Here is a 17,357-nt window from a genome sequence, read left to right on the forward strand (position 1 = left end):
AAGCAACATTTAAAAAGTTAAATAAATAGAAGAGTAGCAAAGAAAAAAATCCAAAGGGCAGAACACAGAGTGAAGATTAGTATTGTGTGAAATTTTTGTTAGTGAGAGAGGAGAAGAGGGTGAGTAGGGAGAAATCAGGTGATGTCATAAACTATTATCTCTTATGAGTTATGACAAAATAGTTTGAAAGCCAATGACACAGAAAAATAGATGACTATAAAAAATGTGGGGGTTCATGCAATTTTTTAAAAATCTAATAATTGTCCTTGCAAAATTTATTTTCATGTGGGTAAACATATAATCAGCAAGTTAAAGCTTCCTTCAATGTGATAATATATACATATCACACTCACGTATATACATATATGTACATACACATACATACATACAATGGAATACCATCCATCCATAAAAAAGATGAAATATTGCCATTTGGGACAACATGGATGGATCTTGAGGGTATTATACTAAGTGAAATAAGTCAGATGGAAAAGAACAAGAACCATATAATTTCACTCATATGTGGATTAGAAAACAAAAAAAGTAACAAATGAACTAACAAAACAAGCAAAAATAAATTCATAGATACAGACAACAGAAGGGTGGTTACCAGAGGGGAAGAAGGGTGTCGGCGGGGGAAGGGCAAGTGGGTAAAGGAGGTCAAATAAATATATGGTGACAGAAGGAAGCTAGATTTTGGGTGTTAAACAGGCAATAGAGTATACAGATATCTAATTATAATGTGTACACCTGAAATTTATATAATATTATTAAGCAATGTTACCTCAGTAAATTAAAATATATAAATAAATAAAGCTCCCTTCAGTGATGCTGGGGTGTAAGTTTCCACGGGCTTTGACTGTGTCCCAGAAGAGGGAGTGGCTAGTTCAACTCAAGGAAACAAAAAGATTTCATGAGGAGGCTTTAGAAAATGAGCAGGCAGGAAAGGGCAGCCCACAGCAAGGGAAGTACAGGGTGGACACAATCCAGTATAGCTGGGTATAAGCACTAGGCCCCGTGCTGGATGGAAGGTGGAGGAGCTGGGTGAGAGGCAGCTGGAGCAGCAGGCAGGGATGGCGAGACCCCACGTGTCCAACCATGGGGTCTGGACTCTAACCTCTAAGCAGCAGGGAACATGTCTTTACCTGTCAGAAAGATCACTTGGGTTGCAGTTGGCAAGTTATTTGCAGGGGAGCAAAAGAGGATGCAGAGAGAAGGATGGGAGGCAGAGACTAGGGTGGAGAGACAAGTGTAAGAAGAGACAAGAAAAAATATCCCAAACTTGAAAAAAAGCAAAAAGCAGGACTGGGTACTTTTCAATGCCATAGTGGAGCAATATTTAACAGGCCCTCTTAGGCACTGCTTAATTCTCTAGTGCTGTGCTGTCCAACAGGAACATAATGCAAACCACATATATCATTTAAAATGTTCTAGTAGGCACGTTTTTTAAAAAAGGAAAAAGAAGCAAGTGAAATTCATTTTAATAATATATTTGATTTAATCTAATATGTCCAAAATATCATCATTCAACATGTAATCAATATAAAGTGTTGTTATGAGATATTTCACATTTTTTTTTGCACAATGTCTTTGAATTCTGGTGTGTATATTACTCTTTACAGCGCCTCTCAATGCAAACTCACCACATTTCAAGTGCTCAGAGCAACCTGTGCCTAGTCGCTACTGTGTTGGACAGTCCAGTTTTAGGGAAATAGATCTTCGACTTTTTACTAGTGATTAGGGCTCAGATTCTGTGAGACTAGTTGTAAATTTGTAGAAGATTAATAAGATGCAAAAAATTTCTGTAATTTTCTGCCAATCCCTCCCCTCCCCCGCAAAACAAACCCAAAAGTGAAGATTTCATTGCCAGTATAATATTTTCTCTTTCGTGTGGCTGTTATAAGGATTTTCTTTATGCCTTTGGTTTCAACCATTTGACTTGAATGTGCTTAGGCAGAGGGAAGTGAGTGTGTGTGTGTGTGTGTGTGTAATTCATCCTGCTTGAGGTTCTTTGTGACTCTTGAAAGCACATGTGCTTCCTGGTTGCCTATTTATCAGTTTTGGAAGATTCTTAGTCTTTTATATATTCCTTTGATTTGGCTTTGGTGTCCTGTTGGTTTTCTCAATCATGAGTTAAATAAATCTTGGACACGTTACTCATTGCATATTTTTTAAATTATATTTTCAACAGCCTTACTGAGGTATAATCAACATACAACAATATATTTAAAATATACAATTTGATAAGTTTTGATATGCACAGATACCTGTGAAACTATCACCACAATCAAGATAGTGAATATATCTATAACTTTCACAAATTCCTCTTTCCTCTTTATAATCCTTGCCTCCTGTCCCTCTCCAGATAACCACTGATCTGCTTTCCATCAGTAGAGATTAGTTTACCGTGCATTTTCTAGAATTTCATATAAATTAAAATCATACAGTATATACCCTTTTTTGAGGGGGGGGTGTTGGTTTTTTTTCTTAGCACAATTCTTTTGGGAATCAGCTATGTTGTATATATCAGCAGTTGATTCCTTTTTACTGCTGAGTGGATATCTGTTGTATGGATATATAATTGGTTTATCTACCTGCTGATGGATATCTGAATTGTTTTCCAGCTTTGCTTATTACTTGCTGCATATATGAGTCTGTTTTTAATTTTTTTTAAATTATATTTTGATCTAAGTACTAAGGAGGAAGAATCATTAGGGCTGAACCCTCTCTGCATGCAGGGAGGGTAATGGGACCCCCAAGTTGCTGACTTGTGCTGCTGATTAGATGGCAGAGCCATTAACGTAAGTGGACTCAGCAAGAGTTGAGTGAATGCATGCATGCATACGTACGTACAGAAATGAATGAATGCATGCATGAATCTAGAGCACAGGAGAATGAATAACTTGGAAAATGGGTTTGGGAGTGTGGATGTTTAAAGATAGTACTTTCAGTTTTGACCATATTGAGTTTAACAGATTTGTTTTGGCATTCCAGCAGAAGGCTGTTTCTAAACTAAGAATAAATGTGACTTAGCCCTAGGTTAGCCATGTAGGAGTCACATACAACTATCTGTGACCTCATGGTATATAGTTAGGAGAGAAGCTTTATTCAAAAGGCGGCTGAAATGGATTTCTGGGTTCTTTGGACTTCAGATAGTTGCTTACGGATTTAGGAACAACTTGTGCCCTCTTACCCTTATCCCAACCCCAATTCCAGTTATGTCCAAAGGCACATGGGTTTGAGGGCTGCTGGGGGGCTGGGGACAGGGGGGACTGGACACTTTCAATTTGAACTAAATATCTATTTCACAGATTTGGTAATCCAAGAAAGGTTGACAATGAATGAATGAATGAACGAATGAATGAATGAATAAAATGATACTGGTGCCTCTAATGGTGCTATATGTAAAATGCCTGAAAAACTTATCCTACAGAAAGTTGTCCCCTATTTAGTTTGCTTCTTGAGACAGACCGGGTTTCAGTGCCCACATAGAAATGTTTTGGTTCTATTGAGTGAAAGATTGAGACTTAAATTTTTCTATCTTTGTTTCCAACAAATGTGTTCTCGGGAGTTCTCCTTTATAGGGTTGCAGGAAAGGATTTAGGGATCAAAAGGTGGGAGGCATGAATGAGTTTCCAGTAAGAAACTCTATCATGACCTGCTCATCCTAGGCTGGGCAGCTCAGGGCACAAGGCATGGGCCCATGAGCCCTGCCTGAGGGCGGTTCGCCAATGAACCTGGGTGCTCTGTGTAGGAAAAATGGAGCCCTTGAAAATGCAGCTATAGCCACTCATCAAAAGAGGCAGACTAGGCAAGACGGGGTATGTGACTAGGCCCAGAGAAGCAATTAGAAGCATAAGGCATTGTCTGCAGAGAGGAAGGCAGTCATGTCTGGTTGGCTTTCTAGTGGCCAACCTTCCTCTCCATTATAAGCTGTTCGCCATGTCTGTAAGCCCTGTACTCGGGGCCTTGCCCACTCCAGTCTCCTTTATAGCCTTGATTATGCACCCTGCCCCAACTTGTTCCACTCCGGTACTTTTGAACACTTCTTCCCCTTTGGTATGTTTCTGGTATAAAATATATGAATGACAAAATTGTCTAGATTGTATTTCTCTTTCCCCCTCCAACTTCTCTAGATATGCAAATGGTGCTAAATCCAGTCTGTCTCCCACTCTGTGTTCCCTAATTTATAGTCTAAACGAGTATTCCTGGGTTGAGACAGATTTACTCTTTCCATTTTAAATGAACTATTTGGCTCACTTATTTACATTTGGCCCAAAGTCTGATTTGGTATTTTTGTCCCCTGGCTGCTGCGACCGTGATTCAGCTCCCAGGACTTTTACCCTCAGAAACTGGGTCCTTGCTTGAGGGTCTTGACTTTAATATCTTAATTCTTGGTTTTTATTCCCTTTCTCTTCTTACCTTTTATAAAGAGCAGTTCTCCAGGGTACTCTTTGGGAAACAGTCTAGAAGAAAAGAATTCCCAGTTGAAGTTATAAGAAAGAAACACGAGACACGGTGCCTATGCCCAAAGGTTGTGTGCCACTGAGAGGCAGGGCGGGGAACATCACTGGACTGTCTTCTTGCCCAAGGACAGAGGCCAGTGACTGGGAGGAGACTAGAAACACTGACAGCTGGTGCCACTCACGCTGACACATTAAGAGAGCAGCAGGAAGGTATGGAACCCAAGTGTCTGGACTGAAAACTCATTATGGGATAATTTTCATAAATTCTCACTTTTCTCCATTATAAAATAACTCCTCCAAACACAATCCAAGGGTTTAATTCATAGCTGTGATACTTAAACACCAAGCCTAGTTTAATAAGAGGGTTAGAAAAATGCAAAGCTATTTTGGGGAGGTGGGTTGGCGGCTCTATACATCAACATTAGAGGAGAGGTTGTGGGAACCTCAAATTTACAGCTAGCCAGTCAGAGATATGGGTGGCCAGTATGTGATTGGCATTCAAAGTCGGGGGCAATCTTGAGGGACCAAGCCCTTGACCTGTGGGGTCTTTGCAACTCCAGGTATTATGTCAGAATTAAATTAAGTTGTAGGACACCCAGTTGGTGTCTGCAGAGAATTGGAGAACTGCTGTGTGCAGAAAACACACACATTTGGGGCTAGAAGTATTCTGTGAGTAGAAACAGATCATAGGAGCTACATTATGTTTCCAATCATCAGGTTCACCATGAAGCCAAAAATCTTGGATGATTACATTTGAGTAGAAGAAAGGTTCAAAGGAATGACTTGCATATGAAAAGTAGTGACTGCCCATTCATCTGTATTAACATGGGGCTTTTAGGAATTCATCGGATACCTATTTATTGAGCATACGCCACAAGCCAGTAACTACACTAGGCTCTAGGTTAGAGTGACAACTTTTTCTGCTAAGACACTAATCTATGTCTATGTGAGTTGTTAAGCTATTTCTCACTAAAACTACTCTTCCTTCTGTTCTTGGAATGCTCCGTGTTCCAAGAAGATCATGGGACTTTGAGGGCTGACACAGATAATAACAGCCAAGCATGATCGATTACTGCCCTGTTGCATTCATACAGGCCTGTTCCTCATCTGACTTGGGACTCAGGGGAGCTCTGAGATGGAAGTTGTTCAGGGATCAGCATCAGAATTTCCTGCTCTCTCTTGACAGGACAACCTCAAGCCTCCACACTTCATTGGCTGGTGCTGAAACATGCTTATGAGAAATGCTGGATTATGCACTGAACTAGTTACCAAAATGGATGATGTGATCTTCAGAAGACGTTGTTATCTTCATACATTCACCAATAGGGACAGCATCACTATGAAAGATCTGCTTGAAACTGCCTTCATGCATTCCTCTGAGGGAACCTTTTCTTGGACAATCGCTTACAATATCTTTCCTTAAAGGTTATTCTAAGCTGAAAGTATTAGCAAGCCTCCCAGCATGATTAATAGAAGGCAAGAAAGCCACTTCTAAAGAGATAAAATGTAATACAGTGTAAGTCAGCAAAATGGTCAAGTAAATCCCAATACTTCTGCTTATCATGGGGCTGTATTGAAAAGAAATTAACTCCAGAGGTCAAGACAACACTGTAGCATAGGGAGAGAATTATAGCTCTTTCTCTGAAGGCCTTTCTCCCTGAGGAAAGATAGCACATATCCTAGATTAAACTTTTATCAGCCAATCTTGGAATTCCATCAGTCTTTCATTACTGTCTGTCCCAGAGAACCCTCTGACTAGATGTTATTACAAAACTCTCCACGCTCCATAGGGAACACCACCCCACCATTACTCCTAGGAAAAGAAACAATGGCAAAGTAAAAATAAAGTTAATTTTCAGATTAGCGCAAAAACCAAGAGGCCCACTATTTCTAAATCCCTGTCACCTAAAACAGCACTGCCCTTTAGCTCTGACTACTCTGCCAATTTAGAAAGGAAGTCTCCTTGGCACAAGAGCTGTTGTGTTACTTGCAGTGTGGTGTAGCTGAACGGGACAGACAACCACACTCACTCACTTGCCCAAAAAATCAGCTCTCTCCAATGTCCTCCCTACGGCAGGCACACTCTGCACTGTGCGGAAGTGGCTGCCTCTCTTAGCACTAATTCAACTGAAAGGTCGACCAGGGAGAGTACAGGCAGGAGACAGAAACCACACTGGTTACTTTAATGGAAAGGAAATCATATAAAGAATCATAACTAGGAAACTAAAAAGGCCAAAAGGGAACATGGAGAGGTTATCAGGAAGGTAGTAATTACAAGGTGGGGCTGTGACCTAGAGAGTTGAGGGAACAAAGGACAGAGATGGGAATTATCAAAACTCAGAAGATTGGAGTGGAGCCCCAGGGAGCAAAACCTCTGACACTGAGCAGGAGGCCTTGCTTGGCAGGTGCTGGGATCTCCAGGCTTGAAAAAAGGGCCGCAAAGGCTGAGGACCCAGATCTTTAAAGAGCGCGTGCCAACCAGATGCACTAGTGGCTTCGAAGAAAGGGTGTGATGAAGCGTGAGTGCTGGAAAGACCTGCAAGGTGGAGTCAGAACCAATGCAGCAGGATACAGAAGCTTTTCCAGGATGATGCTCATAGAAACAGGAAGCAAGTTCCTTCTTCCTCCTCCAGTCTCGCAGACGCCTTCTAGTCAGAGCCAGACAGGCAGCCAGCAAACTAGAGAAGGAAGAATGTGTTTTGCAGAGTCCCAGCCCCAGCCTCACAAAGCAGAGCAGAGAAGGGCAGGTTTGGAGCTGAGAGACAACAGCTTAACAACAGGCACAGGAAGTTGGTCATGGGCTGGGAAATTGCGGCGATTCATTTTCACTGTCAGAATACTAGTTGTTTCACCCCTTCGTTTTTGATAGTAGTTTTAACTTGAGAAATGTCAACCTAGCTAGAGACTCCATTTCCCAGAGTCCCTAGCAGCTGCACGTGGCCAATGGGATGTGAACAGAATGTGAGTGTAATGTGAGGTATGCAAGTTCCAGGCCACCTTCAACTCAGAGACAAGTCAGACTAAGCCCGTGTGTCACAGAGCTACCCCTTCTGACAGCAAAGCTCACTGAAGACTCCCAGAGAACAAGTAATTTCTAGTATTTTAGCCAGTGGATTTTAGAGTACTTGGTTTAGCAGCCTGGCCCATACTCTGTTTAATACACAAAGGGTTAGCTCTAGGAACAGCAGCAAAGCTGAGCAGTGCTTGCAGGTACCCTGGGTAATGCTGGCAGAACTGGGACACAGGTAGGGAAGAGAAAAAGAGTCAAAAAGAACTGCCATTTCCACAGTGAGTTCCCACAGCAGCCCTATCGATTGCCTAATTCTATTCTGAATACATTATTGTTCTAATGGTCTTTCTATAAAGAGCTCGTCATACTGGGCCACCCACATCTGCATTCTTTTTAAAATTATTCTTCTGTTAAACCACTCACTAAAGATTTAAAGCCATGCTTAGCTGGAGGCCACAGTTTGTCAATCTCTGCTTTCAATTCACACCTGTCTTATCTCCTCAATTAAGAAGCCAGATCCGTAAGGACAGGGATCAGGCCATAGAGTTCCTGTCTCCTTGCTGACCCCAGGTTATTTTAGTCTATCCATCATCTCTTGTCAAGATTAACTGAGGAGCACCCTACCTGAACATAGGAAAATAACTGTAGTCAGTTCTTTGCCCTGACACACTAGATGGGTCATCTAAGGTAAACCAAACCCTTCTGTCCTCAGCTTCCTAATCTCTGAAATAAAGAGGCTGAAAGACATCGGTAACTAAACTACCTTTAAATTTAAAAGCCCATTAAAGTTTTGCATATTTTAACTGCAGTATTTTCTCAGGACCCTTTATAAATCCCTCCCCTAAAATTAAGCGATGTTTTCAAAAGAAATCAAAACAAAACAACAAAACCACACTGGTAGGAAAACAAGACTTCTGAAACCACTTAAACCATGGTCTTATGGGGAAAAACAGTTGGGAATAAACAGGAGAATCGAAAAAAAATATTCAGTATACTATGCTTTTTAGGTAAAAGTTCCCTGATATATTAACCATGTAAAACAAGTCAGAGATAAACTCATTTGGAAATTCATGAATAACTTATCACATGGTAAGCTTTTATTAAAAATTGTTCATCAAAAACAGAAAAGATATGTATAAAACATTTTCTAGGAAGAGAAGTTTTGCCATAAAAACTATAAGCATAAATAATATTACAGGGTTAACATTTAACCTGCATAAGAAAGTACTTTTAATAATATTGAATGTCAACTGTAATAAAAAAAAGTACTTTTTAAAAACACTCCTGCAAAATGGCTGTGATGGCTGCTATTAATTATGAAGGAATTGTATATTCATTAGAGCAGGCTCGATGGGATCTCCACTTATAATAGTTCATTAAAAGTAATTCCAATTTTTCTTAAGAGCAAAAATAGCATTCTTGTGTTGCCACTACTGTAAACTAACGAGCTGCCTGACCCGAAAGGCACTTCCTAACGCGTGTTCCCTGCGGCTGCGTTCCCATACAGAAGGTTCCCCCGCACATGAGCACAGGAGACCTCCAGGAGGGTCCAGAGCCGAGGCCTGCTGAACTTCTTTTTAACCCAGTTTTCCAATTGACCTTAAAGGTTTTTTTTCCCCCTCAGGGAGTCTCTGAGCATTTTACCTGATCGTGCTCTGTGGTCCACTCTATGGAAGCCGCTTGGGGAAATCTCACTGACGGGGTCTGAAATGCTCTGATTATACCATTCTCCCATTTTCCTTTCTCACGAGAAACAGGTGGGATGACTACACTCTACTACCTGTTGGCAACGTACACAAGGATCTGTGTGCCCAGAAGATGGACTCTTACATGCCACAAGGGAGAAGAGAGACCCTGTTACAAGTCCCTGTGCTCAGAAATTAAGTTGCTTGCTTCTGATTCCTCTATAAAGCACAGGGAGAATGCTCTTCCCAGGGCTCCTGGGAGTAAAAAAGAGAACCACGGCCAGGAGTCAGTATGAGCTCCTGAAATCCCTCCACGCCATCCAGGAAAGGCAGCCTGGCAGGCCCACAGAGGCAAGATGAGAGGTGGCACTATAGCCTCTGCTCTCGTCACTGGGGACAAAATGCCGGCTCTAAAGCCCAGAGCCATTTATACCCAGAAAGACGGCCTCCTTTTCACGAGGGCAGGGCAGAGCAGGTCAATCTGGGTGCTCCCCAGCGCTGCCTTTGTTTAGAAATAGAAGGATCTGAAAACCCCTTTTACCAATCTCTAGGTCTGAGAGCCTTCACTTGCATCTCACTGTGATCAAAAGGAACCAAAGTTCAGAATAGCCTAGAGAGAGAAGAGGTAGCCGCCCTTTGCCTGGCAATAATGTAAATGCCCTGAGGAACAAGACAAAAACTTCAGTCCCATCAAGCAAGAAATAACACCCCCCAGAAAATCAATATGTGATGTGACTGCAACTCCTTCTTAATAAAAGGTTTCTCCAGATTAACCTTGGGGATCAGTGTGGGGCTAGATCACCTCCTCAAAGTAAACTTACTCGGTAAGGAATTTCTTCAGAGCAAATCAAAACCATTTGAAAGCCTTGAGGAAATACTAAACCCCAAATAACTTTATAAATTCTGAAATTACATGGCTTAGTGAAGCACTCTGAATTTCAAGAAAGATGGTTATGCCCTTCAAGCCTCTGGTATACACACATTTCTTCTTCATTTGAACCACATCAAGAAATCCCCTAAGAGGTTCCATTTTCTCAGCAAAGGAAGTTACAAAAGGGAATGTAAAATAGGCTTGGTTTCACAAGCAAAATGAAACACTTTTATGTTTTATTCATGCAAAGCGAAAACCCCTTTCCTTTGCAGCATTACAAATTGAATTTGCTCTTGTAAATTGCTGTAAAAAAAAAGAATCAAAAGAAAGTTTTTTGTTGTTGTTGTTTTAAGGCAGGAATACAAAGGCTCCTTCTTTTAGGGAATGAAAACTCAGGGGACCAATGGGAAGAAATAGAACCTTTCACTGGCAAACCTACTTTTTAATTTACTGCTTCCAAAAGCAATCCAGTTCAAGGGCCCCCAACTACTCCATGAGCTTGCTGAGGTCCTGACAGCTGACGTGGAACCCTGCGTGAATTTCTAAATTACACTTATCTGCCAACACTGAGTAAGAAAAAGAAGTTTAAGACAGGGGTAACATAGCCCACTTTTCAAAAACATAATCAAGGTAATGTAACCTAATTTACACAGACATCGTTGCGGGGCAGGGGGTGGGGGGCTCTTCCTTCTTTGTAGGACAACTGAACTCCAACTGAACTCATAGTGTCTGGAATAGCCTTTCGGCCTTTGTATCAACTGATTCTTGAAACCTCCCTAAGGTCTGGCCCTCTCCCACACCCCAACCCTGTCTTTGAAAGAAAACTACGTTAATAGTATTTGCTACTGTCTGCTGCTTTAACAAATTAAGAGCTAATATTCATTAAACATTCATCATGCCTCCATCACAGTGCCAATTATTATACATATACACAGGCATATATACATATGCTTTGTATGTATAAGAGAAACTGAGGCTCAGAGCTTGAATCATTTTGTCAGCTGGAGTTTGAATAGTTGTTTTCTCCCTGAACATGTAGCATTTGGCCTCACTTTAAAAAGCTGGGATAGGCTGAACACCTCATCAGTGAAATTCACTTACAACTTAACTAGTTATATATGTATATAATGATCTTCACCTTGGCTCCTAACTTTAAAACAAACTTGAAGGACAAGAATCAGGGAAGGATCAAGCAAGCATCTTATACCCTTCCATCAAGGATAAACATTTTTAATAATGAGCAAACATCATCAGGTATTTTCCTTGTAAAATTAACCAATTCATTTCCACACACCAACTCTAGAGCTACAGCTCTGCCAAGCAAGCAAATGACAGGTGTGTACACATAATCTATCCACTCGTTTTCCCCAAAGCACCTAGTCCAGGTGTCACCATTCAACACTCTATTACAAAAGCTCAAAGACACAACTGTGTTCCCAGGAAGGTTTAATCAATTAGCAGTCAGAGGACACCTCAGCTCTCTTATGCTAACCATTACTCCAGCTTGGTTCCAGCAAAAATGCTTGTTCCTTTAACTGACATCCATTTCCTTTATGGCTTAGGACTTGGAACTGAATCACTGATGCCCAGTCTTAGTAGACACAAGCTGGCATAAGCCAAGGCAGAGTCCTCCAGAGGACCACACAATCCAATAAACCAGAATGTCTGAGAATGGAACAAGAAGAGCCATCTCTGTCACTGGGATTTTCACCCACTTTTGCAATGCTCTTGTCCATTCTAAACAAAGCAGTAACTAATCATCCTATAGCTCATCCCTAAATGCTAGCACATCCTCAGGTGCCTTGAGAATCGCCAAAGATAAATTATATAATGGGCCCTTGAAGAATGTGGGGGTTAGGGGCGCCAACCACCCTAGCAGTCGAAAATCCATGTATAACTGAAATTGGCCCTCACATATTTGGATTCCCAGCCATGGATAAAAAATATAGTCGACCCTTGAACACCATGGGTTTGAATGACTAGGGGCCACTCATATGCAAACCCAGGCAGTTCAAACTTATGTTGTTCAAGGGTCAACTGTAATTTAAAAGTTAATGCATTTAATGTAGCCCAATTACTTAATGATATCCAAGGGCGATGTCTGAGATAACTCACTTTTTTAGTTAAGATATGTATTTGAAAATCAGAACTTCCTTGTTTCCAGTCATCCTGGAGAACAGAAAATTCACAACACAGCTAAGTAAGAAACACTTCTGTACATAACAAATTTTCAACAGAATTTCAGAAAAATATATATTGAATGGAATTTTGATATGACCAAATGTTTCAGGTGTTAAAAGAGTTCAGCCAGCTTCAAACCACTAAAGTTCCTGATCATGATGACTTAATGATCTAAAGCTTGTGACTGAAGGTTATATAACCCCTCCCTTCAAACAAGCCCTCTACGAGGAAAATACCAGTAGTAGGGCACCTGAAATGGCTGAGACTCAACGGAATGAAATGGAAGATTAAAACAGACTGCAGAGAAGAGGGGGTGGGAGGTGGGGGCTCACAGAGCCATGGTGAGTTGGGAACTTAGATGAAGATGAGCAGGAAGAGAAATATGCAGACTTGAAGGCAGGATCCAGAGCTGACAAAAGCTTTGAGGCGCAAACATCAGGAAGGGAAGTAGTGTGAAGGGTTTACGAGGCAGGGAAACAGAAATATGCTTCAGTTTTTTATATTTCTAAAAACAGTCTACTGTCAAGTTGTATATTCAGTGAAGTGCAGTAACAGCGAGACCACACTTTGGTATTGAGCTACAACTGGGGCACCTGGTGAGGTGACAAGTGACCCATGCATCACTCCAGAGCACTCACCGGCCATTGTCGCGGCCCACGCCCCACACTCGGATGCTCACGATGGGCTGTGAGTGGAGCACAGTGCGGTCCATGGGGTCCACCAGGCTGAGCATGTCGTTCTCCAGGATGAGGTACATGTCTTTCCCCTGGATTCAATAAGAAAACATGTTATCTTCTGCAGGAAGCTACACACCTTCTAGTTTGTGGTTATCTAGGGATGTCATTTCAACGATCAAAAGAAGCCACCCTTTGGGTCTATAATTTGTTTTCTTGAGAGGGAAACAGTCACTCCTAACTAAAATATTCATAAATCTTTCAGATTCCCCTCACATACCCAATTTCTCTCTCCCTCTCCAAGTCCTCTAAAAAGTGTCCCTAGCCCGCCTTCTAGCTAGCTCTCATTTTTATTTACACTTCTGAATCTTTAAGAAAAAAGGTTAATGGCAGGTTCCCTGGAGAATTTGGCCGCTTACTAACTCCATGCCTGGCATTCTCATAACAACTCTCTCCCCATTCCTTCACCCTGGCCAGCCCTCACTGGGCATCCCCCGGACAGCCTTTCCAGACCCGTAACAACGTCCATATCTTCTCGACTTTTACACCACTTTCTGTCTGTGTGATCTGGCTGGCAGATAGTAGAACAGCTTTGTGACATTTCTTGGTACTACCACAGCTAACATTTATGTAACTTTATCGCATCTCAGATATTATGCCACATGCTTAGGGTACACTGGCTCATGAACTCTCCAGCTTGCCCTGAGAGCTTGATTTGTTATTATTTCCAATTAGCAGATGGGGAAACCAAGGCTAAAAGGTTAAATCACTTGTTCAAGGTCTGACACAGAACCTGTGATGCCTTTAGCTACATAGGTGTTGTGTTAACACCAACGTAGGGGGAGGCCAAGGTTTCTCATCTCTTACATCACTACTCAGTTTTTGGTTTTCTGTCTCCCCACACATATTGGCTCTTTGACAGCAGGAACGCTAGACTTACTCAACTTTATTCCTCTTGCTTGAGGAATTCCTCAAGGATAATTTTAAGAAATTATTACACTTTGCTGCACAACCGAAAGACTGTGTCTCCTGAGGGTCACGGTCAACCTTGATGCTGTGTTGTTGAAACTAGGGAGGTCTAGCTGGGCAGAACAGTGAGTCTTCTTGGTGGGTCTTCAATTCCAAAGCAGGATACATAAAATTACTCTGTGCAATGGTTCGAAGAATGTTTCGGGTTCCCATCCCAGGTTCTCAGAGGGAACACTCCACAGAGCCTGGAGCAAAAGGCTACCTACCACCTCAGACCTATAGCACCCCCAAATGTCTTTGTTGGAGAATGGTAGCTCATTCCATCTGCTGCGAGATAGAGCTTTTGTCTGTGTACACTTCAAGGTCATAGCTGTATCCATGTCCAGACCCCGGGCAAAGAGCCAATTCTTAATTAATCAGTTTGTAGTCTAACCATTATTGAGTTGCAGGTCCTAGAGAAATTCAGTTGCCCAGCACCTCATAGAAGCTAGGTAACTGGTTGGTGGCAGAGCAACGGTTGGCAGAGCCAAGATGAAGAGCCAAGATGCGGTGATGGGCTGCCGTCCCCACTCCGCCCTTCCATTAAAGTCTGGGCTCCTTTCCTCCAGCCTTTAGTTGAGAATGCTGTGCGGCAGTGCTTCGGAGCTGCACGATCACAGAGCCATGGAGAGCTGGGAACTGCGAGTGGAGCAGGTCCCGAGTCCGCCGGGGTCAACCAGATGATGTGCTCTGGGATAACTCAGAGCTGTCTGAGGATTTTCGGTGCCTTCTTCTCCTCTGTGTCCCTTCCCACCAGGAATCGAGCACTGACTAGAGCCGAAAGGTGATCTTCAGCCAGACCCACTAGGGAGTGGCTCCACATACGACACCCATTGGGTAATCCCCCACCCCCCTTCTGTGCAGCTGCTCATGGCAAACACCTCCCAGGTACTATTAGACTCTGACAGACTTGTTTTGGCTGACATTGTTACCTGATATGTTAAACATGCCCTGCAGGATGTGACCCATAACAAGGTCAAGCTCCCTTTCACTGAGCTGAGTGATATACTTCTTTGGGGCTAGTTCACCTTAGAAAGCACGCTGGTCCTCCCAAAGGCAACAGAGGCCCTGTTAACTGGCGAGAGATCAAGGGCAGTGGATTCCTGTAGCGCTGTTCGAAGATGTTCCCAAGATGCTTGTTCTACAGGTCCAAGAGCACGGTAGGAATATGGTTTTTTCTATTTCACATGATTTTTATACAAATTTGGTATTTTAACGTATTCTTTTCCTTTTTGAAGTTATCTCAACTAACATTTCGAAATGGAATTACTTTGTTCAAAGCGAGAAAGAATGTATACATATTGATTCCAAAATGCACACATCGTGTTGATTTTCAGATTGTAAGTGAAGAACGTATTACAAAAGAATCATCTGACAACTTTCGGAGCAGGGCATCAACATTTTTGTGTGTATGTGTGGGGGTCACATTTCTCTTTGAGGATATACTTTGAGAGAGCTGTGTGTCTTCTTCCTGGAAAACTGCTCTTGTATCCTGGCACAAACAATTCTGAATGCAAGTTTAAGGGGTTTCTGTGCCCTAAAGCAGCATCTCCAACCTTTCTGGCACCAGGGACTGGTGGTCCTATGAGAATCTAATATCTGATGATCTGAGGTGGAGCTGAGGTGGTGATGCTAGTGCTGGGGAGCGGATGTACATACAGATGATGTTTCGCTCGCCATTCACCTCCTGCTGTGTGGCCCAGTTCTTAACAGGCCACGGACTGGTACCGGTCCGTGGCCCAGGGGTTGGAGACCCCTGCCCTAAAGTCCATCTACGGATCCCTGGGGATTCGGGGATACCAGGTTAGACCCTGTCACTTAGACACTCAGCAACATTCTCTCCCAGGGCTCCAGTCCTCACTGGAACCTGGCAGTACTAATAGGTAGATCACAGGGTACATCCTGCCTACACTACCTGCCTTTATGGGAAAATGCACCTGATAAATACCTGCAGTGCCCCACACTACCATGTCTCACAGAGCTCTGGGATTTCCTGAAGCACAGAGGAATATAACCAAGTCTGCCATTAATTCTTTCCACGTGTTACTTACCTCTCCCCAAATGCCGACTGTATCCCGGATGTCATTTTTGCAGTAAGAAAGCTGCCTGATGCAGTTGTTGACAGCAACGCTACTTTTACCAGGAGCGAGGTCCTCCTCTGCCATTTCTACCCACCCCAGAGAGCGTACCGCAAAACACTAGAAGACAAAGTCAGAGAACAAGAAATTACTCTTTGGTCACAGGTCAATCTATATCAATTTAAAATCCTCTATAAGGTATGCCTAAAGAGTATTTAATTGCATGTTCAGTCATCAATGTTCAATCATCTAATCCTCTATTGTTGGAAAATTAAATTGTGACTTTTTTTGCTATTAAAAAACACAGTGATAAATATCTTCTTGCTTAACTTTCTGTATGTGTGTTCAGACTTTTTTCTTAGAGCAGATTACTAAAAGTAAAATTAAAGGGCTAATAGACATAAATATTTCTTAGCTCCTTTATTTATTAGAAGGCAGTTTTTTTATAGGAAGAAATTTAATCTCCACAAGATCTGTTACTTGCACTTAGAAAACGATAATAGGAGAGAGAATGAATTAAATCCATGTTAGGCATTTGTTTCTAAAAACAATAAAGCAAATGTATTCTCTAATACCCAGAAATGAAGGAAAATGGGATGGGGGGGGTGTGGGGAGAATGTGCTTTCATGCTAATAGATCTCAGGTCCTCTAGCATTTGTTATTAGCACCAAATCCTGAGAAACCTACAGAATGGACAAACTTGTGAGATACCTTAAAGCACAAGTTTTATTTATTCTTTTATCATTTACAGATATTTTATTTGAGATCATGTTCCTTGTCTTCCTTTTTAATGCTGTTATTCAATTATTTTTAAATATAAAAAGTATTATATGCATATTACAACAAGTAAAAAAATCCAAAGATGTATAAAAAAGAAATTCCTGGGACATGTAATGGCAATTAAGCTACAGCATCTGCCCTGCTGTCCACTGCCAAGTTTGACAGGTAGTCGGAACGGGGGTCTCTCACCCCGCTCTGTGGCCTGGGGTCCCTCCTAGCTGCACATCAGTTGAAGAGAACACCTTCCCATGAAAGGAGAGGCAGACAAGATGTTACATTTCCATAGGAGCCAAGAGGACGACTCTCCAGAAGCATCCTGTAAAGTTTCCTAAAGTGAACTTCATAATAAAATGAAGAAATGCATTTTTCAGAGAGCTAGAACAAATAATCCTCAAATTTATATGGAGCCATAAAAAAAAAAACCCCAAATACCTACGGCAATCTTGAGAAAGAAGAACAAAGTTGGAGGTATCACTCTACCTGATATCAAACTATCCTACAAAGCTACAGTAATCAAAACAGCATGGTACTGGCATAAAAACAGATACATTGAATAATGGAACAGAATAGAGAGCCCAGAAATAAATCCAGGCCTATACACTCA

General features: G+C 41.9%; 1 protein-coding gene across 21 annotated transcripts in view; it reads right to left on the bottom strand.

Annotated features, from left to right (window-relative positions):
* Nucleotides 1-17,357, bottom strand: part of APBB2 (amyloid beta precursor protein binding family B member 2) — a 338,648-nt gene that overhangs the window by 52,999 nt on the left and 268,292 nt on the right. For all 21 annotated transcript variants that reach the window (XM_023532201.1, XM_023532208.1, XM_023532198.1 and 18 more), the window contains 2 exons: nucleotides 15,947-16,093; nucleotides 12,852-12,979 (listed from right to left, as the gene is read on the bottom strand). In XM_023532201.1, the coding sequence (XP_023387969.1) occupies nucleotides 12,852-12,979; nucleotides 15,947-16,093 (275 nt within the window). The remainder of the gene's footprint in view (nucleotides 1-12,851; nucleotides 12,980-15,946; nucleotides 16,094-17,357) is intronic.

Source organism: Pteropus vampyrus, unplaced genomic scaffold (genome assembly GCF_000151845.1).
Source record: "Pteropus vampyrus isolate Shadow unplaced genomic scaffold, Pvam_2.0 Scaffold79, whole genome shotgun sequence".
Classification (NCBI taxonomy): Eukaryota; Metazoa; Chordata; class Mammalia; order Chiroptera; family Pteropodidae; genus Pteropus; species Pteropus vampyrus.